The 23,931-nt window shown below is 32.8% G+C and overlaps 1 protein-coding gene across 1 annotated transcript in view; it reads left to right on the top strand.

The window, feature by feature from the left end:
• Positions 1–23,931, top strand: part of FBXL17 (F-box and leucine rich repeat protein 17) — a 439,198-nt gene that overhangs the window by 20,611 nt on the left and 394,656 nt on the right. Inside the window, exon 4 of the mRNA XM_010971766.3 lies at positions 15,254–15,385. Coding sequence (XP_010970068.2) covers positions 15,254–15,385 — 132 coding nt within the window. The remainder of the gene's footprint in view (positions 1–15,253; positions 15,386–23,931) is intronic.

Genomic DNA, 23,931 nt, shown 5'->3' with positions numbered 1-23,931 from the left:
AATTTCTGGAAATAGTCCTTATACGCATCTCCTCGGATTAAAATGGTACAAAAATAATAGATGTTACATTAGTAAATGTTGGTCTTGCTATATATTACGAGTTTTTGGATCTTTAAAAACAAATATTTAGAGTAATGTCAGCAAAATGGCAGGGTAGAAAATTCCCAAACCCCATTCTTCCACAGAAACATTGAAAAACAAGCAGAAATTGTTAGAACAAATATGCCAGAACTCAGAAAAATAGTGCTTGACAGCAAAGCAAATACTAGGGCAAGGAAAAGTCATTTTAAAATGGTAGGAAAGTTTTGTGGCATTTTTACTTGTCTGTGCCCCACACCTTCCCCAGTATTACTTGGCAGTTATATTGAAGACAGCAACTGTTTTCCCAGTGTGGGACCCAGGTCCCTGTTTCCAGAGGGAGCAGAGCAGATTTTATTCACAAATTAGTGTGTTTGTCTATTCTAACCTGCCTGGGAGCTTCTTAAAGGAATGATGTAAGACATTCATATTTGTTTCACCTAATTCAAAATGCATTCAGGGTAGAAAACCAGTGGGCATTGATTGAAGACATTGTAAGGCAAATGCAAAAAGCTGCAGGTGCTTGGGGTAAAAGATTATGGCTGAGTCATGCTGTCAGCCACCTAAAGCTTGAGAGGAAAAGCCAGGGAGCATTTCTTTGGAAAATTAGGGCAATCAGAAGTGCCACTGTATATGAGGGAATTTAGAAAGGCAAGTGCATGTCCAGGGGAAGACTCATGCTCATGAAAGACTTGAGAAGACCTTAAACTTTCACTACTGGTGGCTTTCTAGGTTTAGTGCAGGAAGTAAAGGTCAAGGCAGGGTTGTAAACAACATGACCAAGTGTTAAAGTGTTAAATGTAGTGGCTAAGTGTTAAAGCACAGAACCAATCTACAAAGACTAGGAGAAGTGTTTTTTGATTTTTGTTTTGTTTTTCAGTTCTTGGCATTCAAGAAAATATTTGTCAAAACACTGGCTGAGCACAAGCTAAATCTTTCATAAGTAGAGAATGCAAGCCCTGGGAAAGGAGGAGAATCTGATTTCCTGCTTTACCACATTATAATACACTGTAATATTTGAATGTCCAGTTTTCAACAATAACAAAAATCACAAGGCATGCAGAGAAACAGGAAAATATGGCCTACTCAAATGAAAAAAAAGTTGACAAACCATTCTTGAGGAAGCGCAGACTTTGGACTTAGTAGATAAAGATTTTAAATCAATTATCTTAAATATATTCAGAGCCAATGGAAAGCATGGACAGAGAACTAAAGGAATTCAAGAAAATGATGCATGAACAAAATGGGAATATGAATAAAGAGCTAGAAGTTGTAAAAAGGAACTAAAGAGGAATTCTGGAGCTGAAAAGTACAATACTGATATAAAAAATTTAGAAGAGGTATTTAGCATCAAATGTGAGCAGGCAGAAGAAAGACTCAGTGACCCTGAATAGGACAAATGAAATAATCATGTCTGAGGAGCAGAAAGAAAAAAAAAAATGAAGCAAAGTAAACAGAGCCTAAAAGAGACCTGAGGATACCATCAAGTAGAACAGCATTTGCATTATGAGAGTCCCAGAAAGAAAAGGGGGGAGAGAAAGAGGTAGAAAGAATACTTGATGAAATGATGGCCAAAACTTCCCAGATTTGGTGAAAAACATGAATCTATACATCCAAGAAACTGAATGAACTCCAAGCAGTATAATTTCAGAGAGACCTACATTTACACATAATAGTCTAAAGTTAGAACCAAGATGAGAATCTTGAAAGCAGCAACAGAGAAGTGAATCATAGCACATAAGGGATCCTCAATAAGATTAACAACTAATTTCTCATCAGAAACTGTGGAAGCCAGAAAGCAGTTGGCTGACATACTTAAAGTGTTCAAAGAAAAAATGTCAACCAAGAATTCTGTATCTGGCAAAACTGTCCACCAAGAATGAGAGTGACATTAAGATATTTCTAGATAAACCAAAACTGAGAAACTTCACCAGTAGACATGTCCTACAAGAAATGGTAAAAAGAGTCCTTCAGGTTGAAATAAAAAGATGGTAGATGGAAACTGAAAGCCTTATGAAGAAAAAAAGAATATGAGTATAAGTAACTACATAGGTAAATATAAAAAATAGTTTTATTGTATTTTTGGTTTGTAACTCCTCAGTTTTTCCTGTATAATTTAAAAATTAATGTACAGAATGGTAATTATAAATCTTTGTTAATGGGCACATAATGTGTAAAAGTGTAATCTCTGATGATAACCATATAAAGTAGGAGGGATAGAGATGTATAGGGATAACGTATATATACTGTTGAAACTGATTGATATTATTCAAATTAGGCTGTTATAAGCTTAAGATATTAATTATAATCTCCTTGGTAACCATTAAGAAAATAACTAAAATACACACATGGAATAGGAAAGGAATCAAATGGTACACAGCATAAAATGTACTAAGTACAGAAAATGCAGTAATAGAGGAGCTAAGGAACAACAAAAAAATATGGCATACAGTAAATAAATACCTAAATGGCAGAAACAGATCCTTCCTTATCAGTAGTTACTTTAAGTACAAATAGATTAAATTCTCTAATATAAAGGCAGAGATTGGCAGAATAGATTAAAAAATAATCAACCACTTTAGGTACAGACACAATGAGATTGAAAGTAAAAGGGTAGAAAAAGTTATTCCATTCAAATACTAATAACCAAAGAGAGATGGAGTGGCTATATAGACAGTCCCCAACTTGTGATGCTTCAACTTAAATTTTTTTAACTTTACCCTGGTGCGAAAACTATATACATTCAGTAGAAACTTTTGAAATTTTGAGTTTTGATCTTTTCCCAGGTTAGCAATATGTGTTATGATGCTCTATCATGATACTGGCCAGTGACAATGAGCTGCAGCTCCCAGTCAGCCACACAATCATGAGGGTAAACAACAGATACCCTTACAACTTACCTGTACCCATACAACCATTCGGTTTTTAATGTTCAGTGGAATTATGTAAGACACTCAACATTTTTATTATAAAATGGGCTTCATGTTAGATGTTTTTGCCCAACTGTAGGCTAATATAACATGTCTTGAGCATGTTTAAGTTAGGCTAGGCTCACCTATGCTGTTCAGTAGGTTAGGTGTATTAATGCATTTTTGACTTCTGATATTTTCAGTTTATACTGGGTTTATCAGGTTGTAAGCCCATTGAAAATTGAGGAAGATCTGTTTTAGAAAAAAAATCAATTTTAAGTCAAAAAAGGTTGCAGGAGACAATGGAAGTCACTATATATATTGATGAAGGTTTCAGTTCATCAGAAAATAAAGCAGTTATAAACATATATGGACCTGACAACAGAGCTCCTAATATATGAAGCAAAAATAGAAAGACTTGAAGGGAAGAAAAGACAGTTCTACATTAATAGTTGGAGGCTTTAGGACCCCACTTTCAATAAGGGAGAGAACAACCAGAAGATCAAGGAACCAGAGGACTTGAGCAATACTATAAGCCAATTATACTTAACAGATGAATACAGTATGCTACACTCAACAACAGAAGATCTTCTCAAGTGCACATGGAACATTCTCAGGATTAGACCATATTTCGGACCACAAAATAACTCTTAATAAATTTGAAAAGATTGAAATCATACAAGTATCTTTTTGACCATAATGAAATGAATCTAGAAATCAGTAACATAAGGAAAACTGGGAAAGACACAAATATGTGGAAGTTGAGCAATACACTCTTGCACAACCAATAGGACATTGAAGAAATTGCAAGGGGAATTAGAAAATATCTTGAAGTGAATGAAAATAAAGACACAATATACCAAAAATTATGGGCTGCAACAAAATTGGTGTTCAGAGGGAAATTTATAGCTGCTAAAGTTTATGTTTATAAAGCAAGAAAAATCTGAAATTAGTGACTTAATTGTACACTTGGAGAAACTTGAAAAAGAAGAGCAAACTAAATCCAAACCTAACGGAAAGAAGGAAAAATGATCAGAGCAGAGATACAGGAACTAGGAAAAAAAAGAAAAATTATAGAGAAAAATCAATGAAACCAAAGCTAGTTTCTTTGAAAATACCAACAAAAATGACAAATCTTTAGATTGCCTATGAAAAAAAGAAGACTCAACTTACTAAATCAGAAATTCAAGAGTAGACATTACCACCAACTTTATATAAGGATAAAAAGGATTATACAAGAAAATTATGAACAACTATACACCACAAACTGGATAGCTTAGATGAAATGGATAAATTCCTAGAAATGTACAAACTTCAAAAACTGACTCAGGAATAAGTAGGAAATCAAATATATTTGTAACATGGAAGGAGAGTAAATTGGTAACAAAAATCCTCTCAACAAAGAAAAGTCAGGAATTGGCTTCCTTGGAGAATTTGGTCTAACATGTGAAGAATTAATACCAATCCTCCCCAGACTCTTCCAAATATTTTAAAGAAGGCAGTGCTTGCTAACTTCTATGATGCCAGCATTACCCTGATTTCTGAAGCAAGAGACACTACAAGAAAAGATAACTACAGACCAATATCCTTAATGACTATAGGTGCAAAAATTCTCAACAAAATATAGCAAACAGAAGTCAGCAGCATGTAAAAGGATTATATACTGTGACCAAGTGTGATTTATCCCATGAATGCCAGGGTGACTCAGCATAAGAAGTCAATCAATGTAATACTCCACATTACCAGAATGATGGAGAAAATCCAGCATAATCATTTTATTTGGCTCATCTTTATTGGCTCAAAATGCATTTGGTGAAATCCAACACCTTTCCATGATAAAAGCACCCAATAAAACTAGGAATAGAAGGGTACTTTCTCAACATAATAAAGGCCATATGTGAATAAACTACAGCTGGTATCATTCTCAGTAGTGAATAACTGAAAACTTTCCCCCTAAGTTTAGGAAAAAAACAAGGATGCCCAACGTTTGCCACTTCTTTTCAACATCGTATTGGAAGTTCTAGCAACTGTTTGGTCAAATAGGTGAATACTTTCATTTATAATCGCATCCATAAGAATAAAAGATTTAGGAGTAAAGTAAACTAAGCAGATGCAAGATTTCTACACTGAAAACTATAAAATGTTTTTGAAAGAAACTAAGGAAGACCTAAATAAATGTAAAATCATCCTGAGCTTATGAACTGGAAGACTTAATATTGTTAAGATAATACTACCTAAAGTGGTCCACAGATTTGATGCAAACCCTACTAAAACTCCAAAGATAGTTTTTGCAGGAATGGAAACATCTATCTTAAAATTCATAAAGAATTTTAAGGGACCCAGCATAGCCACAGCAATCTTGTATATAAATAACAAAGTTGGAAGATTTCATACTTCTTTATTTTAAAACTTATTGCAAAGGTACAGTAATTAAAACCATGTGATGCTAGCACAAGGATTGACATACAGACCAATAAAGTGGAATTTGGAGTCCAGAAATAAACCCTCAACATCTGTGGTCAGTTGATTTTTTTTTCCACAGTGCCAAGAACGTTCAGTGGTGGAAAGAACACTTTTTAAGAAATGTTGCTGGGAAAAGTGATATCTACATGTAAAAGTATGACATTGGACTCTTAACCTTATACCATCCACAGAAATTAACTCTAAATGGGTCAAAGACCTAAGTTTAAGAGCTAAAACTATGAAATTTTATGAAGAAAGTATAGGTATAAATCTTCATGGCCTTGAATTTGGTAATGGTTTCTTAAATATGACACCAAAAGAATAGGCAACACAAGTAAAAAACATAAACTGGACTTGATTAAAAACTTTTTTCAAGTTACATTCTCAAGAGAGTGAACAGACAACTTGTAAAATGGGAGAAAATGTTTGCAGATTTTATATCTAATAAGAGTTTAATATCCAGAATATATAAAGAACTTATATACCCAATAGCAACTCCCCCCATAACTCTTGAAAAATGGGCAAAATGCCTGAATAGACATTTATCCAAAGAAAAAATGCCAATGGCCCACAAGCATATGAAAGCATGCTCATCATCATTAGTCATTAGAGAATTGCAAGTCAAAGTCACAATGAGATGTCGCTTCACACTTACCCTAATGGATATTAAAAAAGCAAACAAAAGCGAAAACCAGAAAATACCAAAGTGTGTCTTTGGATATGGAGAAATTAAACCTTCATACATTGCTGGTGGTGGGAATTAAAATGCTGCACGTGCTGTGGAAGACAGTTGGATGATTCCTCAAAAGATTAAACGTAGAACTATCATATGATCCAGCAATTCAACTCCTGGATATATAACCCAAATAATTGAAAACAGTGACTCAAATAGATGCTTGTTCACTTTACTTTCATTGTATCATTATTCATAACAGCCAAGGGGTAGAAACAATCCAAGTATCCATTAAGAGATGAATGAATAAATGAAATGTATGTATGTGCAATGAAATACTCAGCTTTTAATGGAATGGAATGCTGTACATGTTACCACATGAATGAACTTTGAAAACATATGCAAAGTTAAATAGGCTAGGCACAAAGAACAAATATTATAAGATACTTACATAAATTATCTACTATAGGCAAATTTATAGAGAAAGAATGTAAATGAAGGTTTTCACGGAGCTAGGGAAATGGATCTTTGCTGCTGAATGGGTAGAGAGTTTCTGTTTGGGATAATGAAAAATTTTGGAAATAGTGGTGATGGTTTTACAACACTGTGCATATAATGTCACTGAATTATACACCTACATATGGTTAAAATAGCACTTTTAATGTTACATGTACTTTATCACAATAAAGGAAAAAAAGCCACCTACTTGTTTTTAGATTCTGAATTTGGGTAAGGTAAAGGAAAATGTCAGTCTCATCTAATCCATCTTTACATGTTCTAGTGTTATTGTCAACTAGGTAAAGAGTAGGTATGTAACCTTGATGAGCATCTACCTTGTGTCAGGGTACTGTTCACATATTCTAATTATATATTCATTTAATTTCTCTTTTGATTCACAATCACTCTGAGATAGGTATTATTTCATTTTTATAGATGAGTAAGTATAATTTATCTGAGGTGAAGTAAGAAGTGATAGGGCTGACACTCATATGCCGAGATGTCTTGAGCTCATACTCAATCCGCTTAGCTCATTTCCTCCCCTTTTCAGATGACATGATGCTCATTTAATCCCTATAATGATAACTGATGTTTATAATGAGACTGAGAAACTAAAGATCTTGGAAAGCCTTCTTTATCAAAATATGTTATGTTTAGGTAGGTTAAGAATGTTTTAAGTATTCTGTTTCTAAATTAGCATCACAATTAGTAAAGGGAAGTGAATATATTTTGGGTGCTTTTTATATGACAGGCACTGTATTTTGTGCTGTCATATTTTGTTACCCATATTAATCTTTGCAGCAGCACTGAGGTATTTCAGGATGAAAAATTGAATCTTTTGGAAGTAACTTGCCCAGATTCTTAGTTGGGAAGGTATGGAGACAATAGTTTGTTTAAATTTAGCTTGATCTCTAAATCAGGTCATGTGGGATCATATCCAGGATCTTAAGCTGAAATGTCCATTTTAGTGACTAGAGAGAATATTTTTTATCTATAACTGGAGGTATTGAGCCTTCATATGTCAAGAAGGCTTCTTTCTGGAAATTTATGGCACTTCTAAAAAGTTCCTTTCACATGAATCCTAATGAATTGTGTTCTAATTGTTCTCTTCTTTACCTATTAATAATAATTAATAATGATATGAAATGTTTATTTAGCACTTTTATGTGCTTTTCAGTGTGCCAATAAGCATTTCTATTTGCATTATCTTTTTTAATCTTATCCACAACCCAGTGAAGTATAGGTAGGCGTTGTTATAAATCAGCATAAACCTTCTTACCTGATGGGCCTGCGAATGGAATTTGGTCAGTTACCTGAAAATACATTAAATTATAAACCCACAAAACTCATTATGTAAACATTTTAATTAAAAAATACTATAAATATATAGTCATTAGTGAATCTTGTATAGTATCAAGGCCTTTTTCTTGAGTTAGAGATGACTAGTTGGAGTTTTGACTTTATTTTGCTTTAACTATAACAGAGATGTGGCATCTATGATTTTCAGTTTTTTTTTTTAATTGAGGTGGGATAGAAACTTGTTGTTTATGAAGGAGTATGAGTACAGTGTCTTTTAGAATATGATTTTCCCAATATTTTATAATTTTTAGTTGTCTTACCCAAAACTTCATCAGGAGTTTTTTATGGCTTGCTTTCATTGAATGTAAAACATGCAGCCTACTTTTTAATAGCCAGAGCTCTCTTTTTCCTGCTCATTTAAGTCAGTTTATTTAATATCTAATGTAATTATGTTATGATAATTAGAAAAAAATGGTTTGGGAACAATTCACTGCCTCTTGACTGTTTTTTCCCCTCAAGTTTTATTGGTATTTCCTATTTAAAATTTTTGTTTTTACTGTGATGAAATCTACCTAATTTTTACCATTTTAACTGTTTTTAATTGTACAATTCAGTGGCATTAAGTACATTCACAGTATTGTGTAACCATCATAGACTCTATTCTAATTTCTAATTATTAACTCTTTTGTGTCTGACTTATTTCACTTGCATAATATTTTCAGTGTTCATCTATGTTGTAACATATGTCAGTTTCATTCCTTTTTATGGCTGAATAATTTTTATTGTATATATAAACCACATTTTTTCTATTCACCTATTGATGGACATTTGATAGCTTCCCATGTTTTCAAAGTTGTTTCAAAAGTTTTAATCAAAATATTTTCTTACTTGAAACATAATAGGTAACTGGTTTTTGTGCTAATGTAGCATTTTTCCTGGTTTTCTAAAAAATAAAGTCTTTACAGTGTATAATAGATGATCAAGTGATTATTCCATATGTGTCCTGAATTTTCATTCACTCTGAATTTTAATTATACATCATGCCAATACAGTTAAAAAACAGTACTGGTACATATTTTGGTAGCATATGTAGCATATTTTCATTGTATTAAATGGAATGTTCTTTAAACAAAGCAAAGTTAAACAATATAAATCCTGGAAAAAGATTAAAATTTGAGTCCGTAAAATGGGTCAGATGAGTAGAAAATTTGAAAAATTTTCCTTGCTTTCTTCCATATCTCATTGTGCTACTCTACTACAATGATGAAGCTAATAAATCAAATTATGAAATTGTCATTTTTATGATTTCACAGACATGAACAGTTAGTATAGTTGGGTGAAGTTACTAGAAGATATGGATTGGGTTTTCTTCACTGTTCTCTTTTGCATGTATGTAATAGTGACAGTGGTGACGGATTGGGAATGGAAAGTAGAAGGAACAACTTCCTTGTGTTGAGGGTGGTATAAGTCATGTTTTACAAATTATGTTCCTAATATTGGTTTTGAGCAGCTTCTGTGTGATATTAGAAGACCTAATCTTGTTTTTATCCCTGTGGGTTCCATGCTGTGCTTTCAGTTATCTAGATACTTTGTCTGTTGAAGTATACTCTTCCTAAGGTGTTTGTTTTATTATAAAAATAACCCAGTAACAACAGATGTCTTGTTAAAACAAATTCTCTTTTGTAAATTCTCAAGGTTAGTGTGCAAAATTTTAATTAAAGTTTGAGATGCTGGGAAAATCACCTGCCAATATTTTATAGAAAAATTTGAAAAATATCTTTGGAGCTTTTGAGCAAAATTGTGAATAATCTTGAATGATTATTATAAGGAAGAAATGAATAAATCAAAGACAGTCCTTTTTATATTTTATTTATATACTCTAGACAGTTTGCAGTTTTAATTATTGTTGTGCTAAAATGAACCATGGATTAATGAATGAATGGGCTGGCTTCATTTAAGTGATGAAATGACTACAAATACCCTTTCCATTAAATGCTTTCCTTCAGAGTTGACTGATGGATGCCCTTAGCACATTATTAGAATTAGAAGAGGGCTTCTGTTACTATTCAACTTGCACCTCTCCTAGGGAACTAGATACTGGACTTTATAAAGATTCAGAACCTCTTAAATGACATACTGGGGTTCTGTGTCTTATTTAACCAAAACCATTTACTTGGTGAAGAGTCAGAGTTAGGATTGCACCTAGCATGAGTGTCAAGCTGCAAACAGCAGTGAAGGACAGGCTGAATAGAGAGGTGCAGTTGGAGCTGAAATTTCACGAGGTTGATAACCTCTCTTTCCTGGAAGGGCCCTCACGCAGTAGTTTTCCTGTATCCAAACAAGGTGAGTGATGATATGTATCTGGTCAACATCAACCAGCTAGGCATTCTTACCTGATGAGTAGTTAACATTTCAGAATGTTCTTTGGTAAAGTAGAAAGTATTATGGAGGTAATTTTGAGGGGTTTGTAGATCCTTTAGGTGTCCTGACTTTTCACTGGAATAAGATAAGTATTAATGCAGGTAAACTTATTACTTGATACAGATGGAGATCAATTGTATTTCAGGGTTTCCTACCCTGGCACTGGTTCCTGTGAAGGTTTCTTCTAATGGCTTTCTGCTCTGGCAAGTTGTTTCTCTCTGTCTACCTTTTTGTCTGTCCAGAGAGATTTGAACACCATCAGCATAACTGGTAATACCCTGGATATAATGATTGACTCTCCAGTGTTTGGATAGTCAGGAACTTTAAGACATTTTTTGGGGTAACAGTGATTAGTGCAGATAGGCAGTGATGCAAATACCGTCTTCCAAATACAGTCTTCCCTGTTATCTCCAGTGATGGTGTCTGAAAGAGAACATCAGTTTCTTCAATGAGACTAAATGACAGTAATTATCCCCTGAGGCATATTGGGGTCCTATGCTGCTAATGTATGTTGAGGCCATCACCATGGTCCTTACGTGTATGCCTGCCCACTTGGCCACTACCTCTATGGAAATTCACTTGTTTGTACATAAAGCCACCAAAACTACTTGCTAAGGTAAAAACACCATGTAATCAGTTTAAACCTCTCTTCCTGGCAGCAGCAATATAACTTACATATCTTAACATGATACTTTACCAACCTTTTCACAGACACTGATGTCTACCAGATACCTCAGTCACTCCTTTTATACAGATTCTGTTCTTCTATTTCTCAGTGATCCTGGCTGGTGCACTAATTGTTGCAGTGTTTTTATTGCCCAGGATTGAATAAATTGGCAAATAAGACACTAGAATAGTGACAGAGGAAAAATACCAACTTTATTATACAGAAAGGCTAGATTAGAGAATGTTGCTTAGTAATAGAGTTAAATAGGCTTGTTAACTCAAATACTGGAGTTTGACCAGTGAACCAAAGCATCATCCACTAGGCTGGACCAGCAGTGTCCTGCAAATGTAGAAGTAGGTGCTTGCTCCCTGTGGACAGTTTGTTTCCAAGGGGAAAAAGGACAGAGATGAGCTGAACATGTTCAGCTTATTAAACACAAACTAATCAGTACAGAGACCAGGAGAAGGAAGGAATAGTAGAGAAGAAGCATTGCTTGTCCATGTCTGTATGTACTTTCTTGATTTATCCCTTTTAGACCATCTGTGCAGTTTCCTTGCTGTGGAAGATAAAATTTAGCTCACTTATCCTGCCCTGTCTCTTAGCCCCTCATTGTCTCAAGATAATTCTGTTATGATTATGATTAAATAAGTATTCAGTATTTATATTTAATAATTATATACCTACTTCTTTTCCCTCAGGAATTTTGTGTTTATTGGAATTAATAATATGTCTTTCTGTCCTCATTTAGTTTACTTAGTTTTTATATTCTTAACACTGATGGAGCCCAAAGCTTTTCCCCGGTTGCCTTAATTTATTTGTATGTAGATACGTCATCAAATTTATCTTCTTAAAGCAGATTTGCCTGGGATACTCTGAAGGCTTCAGTCTGGTCTGAACTTCTTTTATATAAGTATTCTTGCATTACTGGTCATATTAGTATCTTACCTTCATCATTATTCTTGAGGTTTTCTTCATCTTGCTGTTCTATTAGATGTCCTGTTGCCTAGATGTCATGTATTCTTTCTTTTGGTGTAGTCTCATGTTTTATAAAGCACGGATTCTAATAGCTTCATGATAGAGAATATATGAGAAATCTTTTGAGAACTTGCATGTCTGAAAATGTCTCTATTTACCCTCACACTTAATTCATAGTCTGAATCCTGAGTATTGAATTCTAGGTATGAAATGATTTTCCTTCAGAATTTGATGGCATTGCACTGCTGGTTTCTTTCAGTGTTGTCATTAAGAAGTTGATGAAGTCTGTAAAATTTTTTTTAATACCCACAATTCTGAAATTTTATGATGATTTGCCTTGGCATAGGTCTTCTTTTTGTCATTTAGCTGGACATGAGTGAGCCCTTTTAGTCTGGAAGCCATATCCTTTCTTTTTCCTTTCTTTCCTTTTTTTTTTTTTTTGCAGGGGGACAAATTAGGTTATTCATTTTTCTAATGGAGGTACTGAGGATTGAACCCAGGACCTCAGGCATGCCAGGCATACACTCTACCACTGCGGTATACCCTTGCTTCCCCATATCCTTTCATCCTGGAACATTTTATAGGATTATTATTTTTTTAATTGCTCTATTTTCACTGTATAAACTTTCATGTCATCCCCACATTTTCAGCAGTGTGCTTCTGCTCTCAGCTGTACTTGGCATACCCCAGTCCGGAGACCCTACATTTTACTCCCCTCGGAGAGCTCCAGTGTTTTGGTAGTGTGGGACAGTGGGCAAGGGCAGGCTGTGCAGTAATGGGGAGGTGATCTGAGTGGTTAACTGCTTCTTAAGTTGACTTTAAAGAATCCTGATGTTTTTAACACCAGCCTCACCCTCACTGCCAGACAGATGTAAGCTTGTTGGAAGTTCTGTAGTGATTATCAAATTGCTCTTCTACTTTCTTCACTGTTGGCTTTGGATTCCTCTTTCTCAGGTCTAAGTAACGTGACATTGTATGTTTGTTCTAGAAATATATCAAAGTCTTTAATGCATTATAAGATCTGGTGGGAGATGTAATGAACATGATGAATACTGATGAACAAAAAATGATATTTCATAGTATCTGGAACAGAACTAATATTACATGAAATTATCTTTGATTTCTATTGTTTACAAACTCACACATCCTGTTAAATTACTGTGATCTTCTGTTTAATAAGTGAAGGTTAGTGTAAAGTTCATTAAGAGAATAGTAAGAAAATGAAAATTACTCCTTTTTCCTCATCCATTTTCCTTGAATCCCTGAATTCCATCTGTGGACCCAATTTAGAACTTTTTGTGTGTGTGTCGAGGGGAGCAAGGTAATTAGATTTATTTATTTATTTTTAGAGGAGGTAGTGGGGATTGAACCCAGGACTTCATGCATGCTAAGCATGCACTCTGTCACTTGAACTATACTCTTCTCCCAATTTAGAACTCTTGAATTGAGGAATTGAGTAGAATATGGTGGTATATGAGACCATAATCATGGTTTTCTGTATTTGTTCATTTTTCATAGAGGCCTCTTTATGATGAATAACTCTAATCCAACTTTTCATTCATTCACCAAATATATCAACTAACTTTAAGACACTGGGCGCCAGGCATATGTTAGATAACAGACAAACCTCTGTCTTCATGGAGTTTACATTTCTAGTGGAATATATAATTGGTTATAGTGTAATCTAGGTGTATCACTATCCCTGGACAAATAACTGAAACTGCTTATCTTTCTGATAATATTATTACTTTACTTGAAACAGAACTTGAAAATTTTTTTATTATGAAAGTAGTATTTATTTTTTAAAAGATGTGAGAAGATTGATAGGCAGAAAAGAGAAAAAGAACAATACCCATTATTGTGCTAATCAGAAATAACCACTGTAAACACCTTGGTGTATGTTTCATCTCTTTTCTATATACATATGTATATTTAAGTATGTATGATTTGTTTATAAAAATTCAATTGTATTATAAAAACATGTACAGTTTTCATTTTTATTTGTCAAGTGTTTAATTTTAATGGCTATAGAATATTCAATTTTATGAAAATACCATAATTTGTAACCTTATTTTCTGTATTTTGCTATTAAAAAAAAAAACCTTGTGTTAGTTTCTTGTAGCTAAATCTTACCACCTTTAGTTAATTATTCCAATAGTCTGTTATGAATAATTTTAAATATATGAAAATTTTGAAAGGGTTTTAATATATCCACTAAGTAGATTGTATAATTAACATTTTAGTATGCTTTCTTTGCTACGTATCTATCCATTTATCCATACATCTTTAATTTTTTGGTAAATATTTAGAAGCTGAGTCATACAATTTTCAGGCAAATTTTATAAACTTTTTTTATTCATGCTAAGTAGCCCTTCAATAGGATTTTTAGTACTAATTTACACTCTTATCAGTGGTGTATCAGCACACTTGAACTTTTGCCAACACTGGGTTTTATTGTTTTTATGTAGCTTTTTAGATAATTTTTGCTATATAAGTTTTTACAAAAGCTTCTTATTTTATCTGTAAGATGACTCTCTTCATATCTAATACTCATAAAACAACATTTACTTATAGTTTGCTTTGATCATCTATAGTGTTGGTTTTAAAAAGAAATGTATGTAATTTGTTCTTTGTGATTCTTAATGTTTTTTAAGGAGAATATTTTACCTGTTCAGTAACTATTTAAGGTACATTTGAGATTTCAATCAGGAAATCACTAGTCCTTTTTTCTTTTTTCAGTTTATGCAATAAGTGTGTAAATAAGTATCAACAAAATATTGGCTATAGCATATTGAGTCTTTTTTCTCTTTCACAGAGTAAATTAGCTGATGGAGAAAAATGATTCATTGAGGCAGTCAGAACTAGAAGTAGAATCTCATTAATTAAATATTCATTCATTCACTGGTCCTTTGTCTCACTTCTTGGACCTTTGTTTTAGTCCTTGGACTTGTGTCCCACTCAGTCTAATAGTATGACTGATAAAAAGACTCAGGAGAAATAAAGATACGAATTTGGAGTGTTAAGGAATCCAGGCACCTAGGTGGGCATATAGTGTGAGGCAGTTGAAGCAAGGAAATAAGTAGAAGGTGAAAAGGCTTACCAACACTATTTTAAATTATAGTTTGCCTACATTCTTTTTTATTTTAAAAGCTATTTATAAACAATTATTTAACTTCAGTATGGTTATTTTAAAAACTGTATGGAAATCCCACTAGAAATATGTTACCTTTGTTATTTTCGGAGCGTTCATCCAAATCTCTTTGTTTACAGCTGGGCTCAAAGTGCAGAGAACTGAAAGATATTCATTTCGGCCAGTGTTACAAGATCTCAGATGAAGGCATGATCGTCATAGCTAAGGGCTGTCTGAAATTACAAAGAATATACATGCAGGAAAACAAATTAGTAAGTACTTGTTATCATCCTCATGTTTTTCATTTTGTTTCTAACTCTTGAATTCCTTATAACTTAGCTTATAAATTTTTCTCTGCTTATTTTCATTTGGTGGTCTAGAGGCAAATCGTACTTAAAAGCAAGAATCTTCTCAAAATAATGATTTTATAAGTTGATTTGTAACTGTATAGGTGCTTGTGTTACTTGTGTGTTAAAAATTCTACATTTGCATATGCTAGTATGTTTTTTCCTAAACTCTGACAGTGGAAAAAATTAATTGGAAAAAATTAAATTTGGTTGCCAAACAAGCATGTGGTTGTCGTTCCTTCTGATTACCTTAGTGATTGTAGTAATTATAGGTAGTTTGGAATTTTTAATATTCAGGAAGATACACACTTGTGAAATAGAGCCTTTCACTTAGTATGGTATAAAATGGGATTCAATAAACTGAGGCTGATAATCTTGGTACTTTTTAGGTAGTTTTTATAGTTTTATAGTTTTTAGGTTGTTATGTAGGTTTTCTATTTTAAGCACATGTGTATGTAACTCATTTCACATGTATTGTGTTATATAAATATATTTAAAGCCATGTAGTTTTCTTTTATTGAGATACACTTGACATATCATAAAATTCACTTTTTTTAAAGTGTACAATTAAGTGGTTTTTAGTATATTCATACAGTTGTGCAATCATCATCACTAATTCCATACCAATTTCATTACCCCAAAAAGAAACCCTGTGCCCATTAGCTGTCACTCTTCAGTCTCCCTTCCTCCAGCCCCTGACAACTGTAATCTACTTTCTTTTTCTATGGATTTGCTTGTTCTAGACCTTTCATATAAATGGAATCATATAATATGTGGTCTTTAATGTCTGCCTTCTTTAACTTGCCAAAATTTTTTCAAAGTTCATTCATATTATAGCATGTATCAGAGCTTCATTCCTTTTTATGGCTGAATGATACTCCAAATCCATTTAATTTTTATTTGAAAGGTCTATAGTACAGGTTAACAGAAAAGTTGTCACTAGGGAGGCACTAATAGTGTTCTCAATGTTGAAAAATAGTGTATATTAAAATGTAGGCAAGGTGACCCTGGATATGTAGCATATTTACAAAGAAGTCTTGCTTTTTAGTGGTATCCACAAAATAAAGACACTTTTCTGTTGCCCTTGAGTTACTTTACAAAATTTGATAAATACATCTTATATATTTAAGTTTTGAAAATCTCTAGAAGCTTCAGCAGTTCAAATGAGAAACTGCTTTTTAAAAAAAGAGATTGCAGTTACAAAAATTGAACCACTGTGAAATAAAAGTAAATGCTTTTATTACCATGTAAAATTATATTTATAGAATTATATTTTCCTCTGAAACTACATAGTAAAAATGTTTCCCATTTCTCTTTATATTTAATACAAATTTAGTAATCACATTTGAGGCAGTATGAACTCATGGAGAGAATAAGATCTTCTGGATCAGAGAGAGTGAATTTTTAAATCCTGGTATCCACTTGCATTGTGACTTTGGGAAAGTTGCTTAAGATCTCTGAACCTCTTTTGCAAATGAGGTTATTAGTATTTGTATTTTTGCAGGTTGTGGTTTTGAGGATTAAATGACATAATGTCCTTAAATTGCCTTGTATAAACTCTGACTTGTAGGAAACCATAAAAAACTAGTAGCTTTTATGAGATCTTGACTTTATTTGTTGTCCATTGGCTTCCACTTTACACTCAAGATAAAGGATGGTAATCCCAATTTATAATTTTTATATTCCTCACATAAAGGGAATATTTGTTGAGTGATTAGTATTTGTTTTCTTGTTGAGTAAACACAGAGAAGCTTTTTTCTTGACACATTTAATTTTTTGGTCAGTGGTTTTCCAAAGGAATTAATTTTGTTTTGAAGGTTCTAGTTATGTTCTAATTTCTTCTATATTGCCGTCCATTAGAAGGATGTTATATACTTAAATGCTAAGAGAATCAGTATGTAATGTTACTCAGTAAACATTTTGATTTTATTGCAAATTTGTAAGTAATTTTGATAAATCTTAAGTGAAGTTCAATTCAATGAAATTCTTTCAATTTAATTTCTTAGAAAGGAAAATTTAGAATAATTTGAACTCCTTCTGCTGGACAATTGAACTATTGATAACTAATTTCCTGTAGGAACTTTGTATTTTTAGAATTTATGAAATAAGAAATACTTAAATTACTTGCAAAGCTACAGTTTTAAGTAGTTCGGGTTTTTTCACTCTGAGATGTAATATTCTTAGTCCTTTAACAACAAATATTTTAAATAGGGTGAGTAGCAATAATAGCCTGGTTAAAGGCAAATAATATTTATATATACATATATATAAAATTATACTGCATATGTAATTATAGACAGGAAATAATAAACATCATTAAATAGGATAAATATTTTACAATAGCAACTAATAGGGATACTTAGGAGAATATTGTGTCTGAAAGGATGCCACCAGAACTTTACCTGTACAGATATTGATCATTAGCCAGATTATTTTGCTAATTCTCTTATCAATCATCTCAAAAAGAATTTTCTGAAGAGTATTAGAGCTTTATTGTATAGCTTAAAAATAATCATAGCATAGTGTTTTTTTTATAAGTATAAACTTTGCTGACTTTAAAATACCACATTGGTTTTTTTTTTATATACATTGACAGTATTTGACCAAGTATACATTTTTTCATATTTTATCTTGGCCTTTAGATGGCAGCATTGTCTTTGTATATTTCAGTGACATAGCTTGTGTGTCCTTGATGTAACTATAAAGATAAAATGCTTGTACAAAGTTTCTGCAGGTTTTTATGATTTATTTTTAATTTTGTTCTTTAGGTGGCTTTAATGGGAAATTTTCTTTAAAACTATGAAGTATTGTATCTAGAATATTACAAGGTGAACTTGCTGTGTTACATGAAGTAGCAAGATATTTGAACATTCTTATTTGTGGCACCATAAGTAAGGTAAACTTTAGAACAGGGAAAGTATTCCTGTATTTATCAGACAGAGTTTTATTCAGAGAGAAAGTGAGGACAGTGACTTGACATTTTAGGACTCAAAGGATTTATGGTGAGACAAAGAATTGTGAACTTACATGTTAAAACCTTCCCTCCAGAGAATGAGATTTTGTTTTAGTCATTTTTGAGTGGGACAAGTGCCATGCACCTACATGGATGTATTTTGCATTTGCTGTAAAGCTGTTGTGTAGACTATAAAAATAGATCTGAGGAATACAACAGTAGTGAGGATCTAGTATATTGTGCACAACTGTCTGCCTTCTTTTAGGTATAGCATTTATATCACTTCTGTATGGTACTGGCTACGAAATTATTTTAAAGCCATATTTAGTTTGTGTGTATAGTTACTGATGATCTAGAAATTTTATTATGTATATCTCTCTGCTTCTTTGCTGTCCTCGCTTCAGATTCTGCTTTTCTGCTTTTTGGACAGAACCTTTTTGGGCAGCTTTTTATTTGGTTGTAGAATGGAGTCAGATGGGTTATCTGTCATTTGTTACCCACCTTGATGTTTCAAAGTACTAGAATTTTATCATTTTGAAAATGGCTTCTATGCGAAGTCCTGGAGTTAACATATTTGATATAGATCTGTATGTGTTACGTTTATTTGTCTTTTTTTTAAACACCTACTCTGTACAGTTGTGAAACTAGGATAGATTTCTGAATTACCCAACAAAGTAGTAATGTATTATGAATAGATTTTAAAAAGTGTAGGGAAATTATAAATGTTTTCTGGTTAGAACTTGATTTCCTGACAGATAATTGTGACCCATTATTTTTTCAAACTCCTGGTGAATCATTTTTACTAGTTTTACAATTCTGTGCCATCTTCTAGAGTCCTTTGGCTCCTGCTGTAACCTTATTTGTATCATTGTTTCTTTACTGTTTTTAATTTTATTATTGTTTGGGAGGCTTACATGTGTGAGGTAGGATCTAAATTCACCTCTCTAGCTTCCTTCTTCCAGGCTGGTAGCATTTTAAGGGATGAATGAGGCAAACACTTAAGTTTGAGTTGAATTGAGCTCAATTTATACCTTAATCCTACTGTTTATTAATCATGTGATTGAGTAAGTTAATTTTTGTACTTTCATTTCCTTGTTTACAGAGAGGATATAATACTACCTTAGACATGTTCCTTTGTGGATCAGACTAAATGAGACTGAGGTGAAATACAAAATGTATGGTCCCAAACAGAGGAAGTCTTTAATAAAAGTTTTTTTTTCTTCCTCTCCATATCAGAGTTTACTTTCTGGAGTCTACCAGTTTGAATTGGCTGTGTCAGTGCCTGGTATCATTTACTGTGTTCTGATTTCATCTGTTAGTTACCCACAGTTTAATTCTTTTTTACTGCTTGCTGTGATTTGAGGTTGTTGCAGCAGCTAAGTGAATAGACTGGTAGACATGTTATCATCGACTAGGGTAAGTAAGGTGAATATTTGCATCACAGCTTGAATAGCAGTAACTAATTCAACATTATATGAAGGCTTGCATTTTCTGGCTCTTTTACCTTTCAACTTAGAATTAATATATTAAGGAATTTGGTCCCCATTAACCCCCAATTCTTCCATTATATTCCTGTTATTTCTCAAATACTCCTTGTGAAGTGAGTTTACTTGTAATCCCAGACATGAATAATATACATTTCTGAGGGATTCCATTTTGTAAGTACTCACTTCAGCCTCCAAAATCTCCCAGGATATATATTTGCCTTCATTGCCCTTTGCTCTCATAATTGATGAGGCATTTACTTACACCCAGAGTGGTAGTTTCCAATAAACAGTCATGCATGAATGTAGCATTCTAAAGAAGGTGATCTAAAGTTACTGAACTTCATCTTATTATTGTATACTACATTTCAGGATTTTGTGGCATTTGTTGATATTTGAAAATACTTAATAATAGATATCTCCTTTGAGTGTTTGTAATGTTCTAGACACTATGTAGTTTTACATAATTGATTCTCATAACCACAGTATGAGGTACCTTATTTCTATTCCATTTTACAGATGAGGAAATTGAAGCCTAGAGAGGTTAAATAACAACAAGTATGTGTCAGTCAAGATTCTAACCCAGATCTGTTAGATTCCCAAACCTTTGTACTCAAGCCCTTTGCGTGGGTACATCACAGATGGAGATAATCCATATGCCTTTGAACCAAGCAGTAATTTCCAAAAAGTGTTATCCCCCTTAAAACACTCACTGCCAGGTGCTATGAGACATCAAAGGAGGAAGTAAATTATTAGCATGAGCAGAAGATCCTTTTGCTAGGATGATAGCTGATTTTGGGGGAAGCTGCTAGCACCAATGGAGATACATTGAAATCTTTTCTAGGAAAATTAGTAAAATTATCAAAGAGGAAAATTGTCTTCAAGATAGTGTTTAATGTTGATCTTAGTCCTATACAAATATGAACATAATTAACTCTAGTAGAATTATGCTCTTTATGCAAAATTTTTTACTTGGCTGAAAGATAATATTTTGTATTTTTTGTGAAATTTGGATTCAGAAGCTAAATACCATTTCATTTTTGTGCAGTAGACTTATTGGAAATTGTTATGGGTTAATGAACTGTTAACTTTCTACTCTGTTCCTTAACACTATTTCAGATGTTGATTCAGTGCAGTTAACATTTGAATATGTACTATGTGCCAGGCACTACTAAGGAATTAAAAAAAGAGCTACACTGCCAAAGAAGAGATATCCCTTCCTAGTGATAAGTGCTATGGAAATGCCATTTGCAAAACAGTTACTTGTGTGAGGGATTAGGGAGGAATCACTAAATCCTATAAACAGTAGGTGACATTTGAACTGGATTTTGAATGATACATAGTGATGTGGTGATTGTGATACAAACAAACATTTTTGAGGGGTAAGTGATTGCAGTTGTGAAAAATAACGTTAACAAAGACAAGGCACCAGGAAAATAGGTGGAATATTTAGTGAGTGGTGGGTGTTAAAGTAAGAGTAGGTTTGTAGCAGGGTGGTGAGGGAAGTGTTTATAGTTGGGTCTGTAAAGGAAGGTAGGGACCAGGTTATTAAGTTTTTTGAGTGTCATGGTAACAAATTTGTGTGTCTCTTGGTAATTGAGATTACAGCATGGGATTTTTCAGCAAATGTGAAATGTGATCAAATTATTTTGGTTTTGTATTTTTTTTTAACTTGGGGAAATTAAGAAAAATTCAGAATAATAAAAAGAGTAGCGTCTTCAGGCCCATCACCTACACATCAGCAGTTGTTAACATTTTGTTAAATTTGCTTCTTCTTCTTAAATTAATAAAGCAAATACACTTTGTCTCATTTGTCTTGTATTCCCTATTATCCCATATCTCTTTCTAGAGGCAACTACTATGATGATCTAAAATGCTTAAAAAAACAAGTTTAAAATACACAATGGGTACCATGAACAGCAATATAATGTTGTTTAGTTTATGATGACAGATAGTTTATATCTGATGTCATGTGGTTAAATATCTGGTCTGCCAAAGTTTGTCAGTCTACAATTTGCGTTTTTACTTTAAAGTTGTTTTGAGATCTAGCCATAATGAATATGTAATTCATTCTTTTAAACTGTTAGTATCCTATATATGTATGTATCTCCTGTTTATCCATTTCATATTGAGGGATACTTTTACTGTTTCCATTGTTTTACCATTATAGGCAGCATTGCAGTAAAATCTTTGTGTAAGTCTTCTGTGCTTATCTGTGAGAATTTCTCTAATATCCATATCTAGAAGTGTAATTAAAGGGAGCTAAGATAGGTACATTTTCAAATTTTTACTAGATCACGCCAAATTGCCCTCCATGAATAACTGAAATTATGGTTTACAGGTGTATCTTGCTGAAGGATTGTCAACTCCTTTGAGAGTGGGAAGTATCTAGTTACCTTTTTATCACATCCACCCATATGTTGGCAGATAACAGACATTCAATAAATGTTTTAGTGACAAATGGCTACTGAATTGAACATACTTTTAAAAATGTATTCCTTCGTATTTGGGGAACATGCTTTAAAAAGAAGATGGATTTACGTATGTAAATAAAAGCTTGAAAAATAGGTTAAAGATGCAGTGTCAATAGTTTTCTAAGTTTTCAAATCAGTACATTTATTAGACCTAGTTATTAATGATGCCATTCTTCATATACTAGATTTCTCTAGCCAAAGTCATTAATGTTCTCAAGAAGTATTTTCTGGGACAATTGTTTATAACAACATGATCAACTAGAATACAACTTTTATTCTTGTTAGAATTACATTGACTTATACATTCTTACCATTGATAAAATTAGTTTTATTTTGTACAGTGATATTTGAAAGATCCACTTTAATTAAAAACAAAAGTTAATTTACAGGCAAATAACTTGAAAAAAGTTAAAATGTTATTGGGAAGATTTTTCAATCTATAGAATGAATTCATTTTTACTTATAGTATATTCTTTGTTAGAGCTTAGTCTCTCTCTTTTTAATCTGTTGGTATCTTTCTCCTATAGGTATCTTTTTATCACGTATCTTGGTAAGAATATAACTGAATTGTATTCTGTCATTTGAATGGCATAGAAAACCATAAAGAGTGAGTCTCTGTGTGTGTGTGTGTGTGTTTTTCTTCCCTTGTGAACCAGTGTGGTAGAGGGCAGGCAGTGACTTTGATAATATCCAATAATTTTTCTTCGGAATGCATTGATTTTTTTTAATCAAGCATATTTACTTAACTAATTATATTAGTTTAATAATAAAATTAGTTCAGAAACTTTGGGGGCCTATCAGCTGATGATAGGAGATGTTCAAATGCAAACAGGATTGCAGGAGGAAGCTAGCCTAGTATTAAAAATTCTAATATAGATATTCCAGTGTTAATAATGCAGAATTTGTTACATTTAAAAGTAGGAGACTCCAAATAATATTTACGTATTTTTTTTAAAATATCAAATTGTAGATTACTAAAAATATCCAATTTGTTTTGGGTTTATAATTTATAGTAGGTAGGTCATTCCTAGTGTTGCAGTTATTTTGCTGGTGTTATTTTCCACTTACATATTCTGTAGTTTAGATCCTTTTTAAAAAATGTAATTCTTGTTCACTTTTTTTAGGAGTGCATGTTAAAAAAATCAGAAAGAGATTGGGGGCAAATTAAATTATCTCTTAAGCATAAATGTGAAAGTGCTGTCTCAGTCTTTGTTCTTAAGTGTTGGCAACAGTAGATTGTGAGTTGAGATAAAGAGCCAAGTCATTAGACTTAGCAAATAGAAACTTTATAAGGTCAGATGGCAGTGGAATGCTGGGAGTACATTAAGCCTGTCATTTATGAACACACTTTCTTCAACTACCTATCTAGACTGTGAGTCAACAAGTGACGTGTATTGTTTGGATTGAGGGAGAAGTTTTGGCTTATATTTTTCTTTATCCACCTATCACAGAGCTGTTATTGTCTTAGGATATCCAAGACTTAATCCCATTTATTAGTTTAGTGATTAGGCTTAAGGGGAGAAGAATTTTTCCTTCTCTTTTTCTTTCCTTTTTTTTTTT

This window comes from Camelus bactrianus, chromosome 3, assembly GCF_048773025.1.
Source record: "Camelus bactrianus isolate YW-2024 breed Bactrian camel chromosome 3, ASM4877302v1, whole genome shotgun sequence".
Lineage (NCBI taxonomy): Eukaryota > Metazoa > Chordata > Mammalia > Artiodactyla > Camelidae > Camelus > Camelus bactrianus.
Note: the sequence above shows the minus strand (reverse complement) of the source record. Positions and strands in the feature narration are given on the sequence as shown.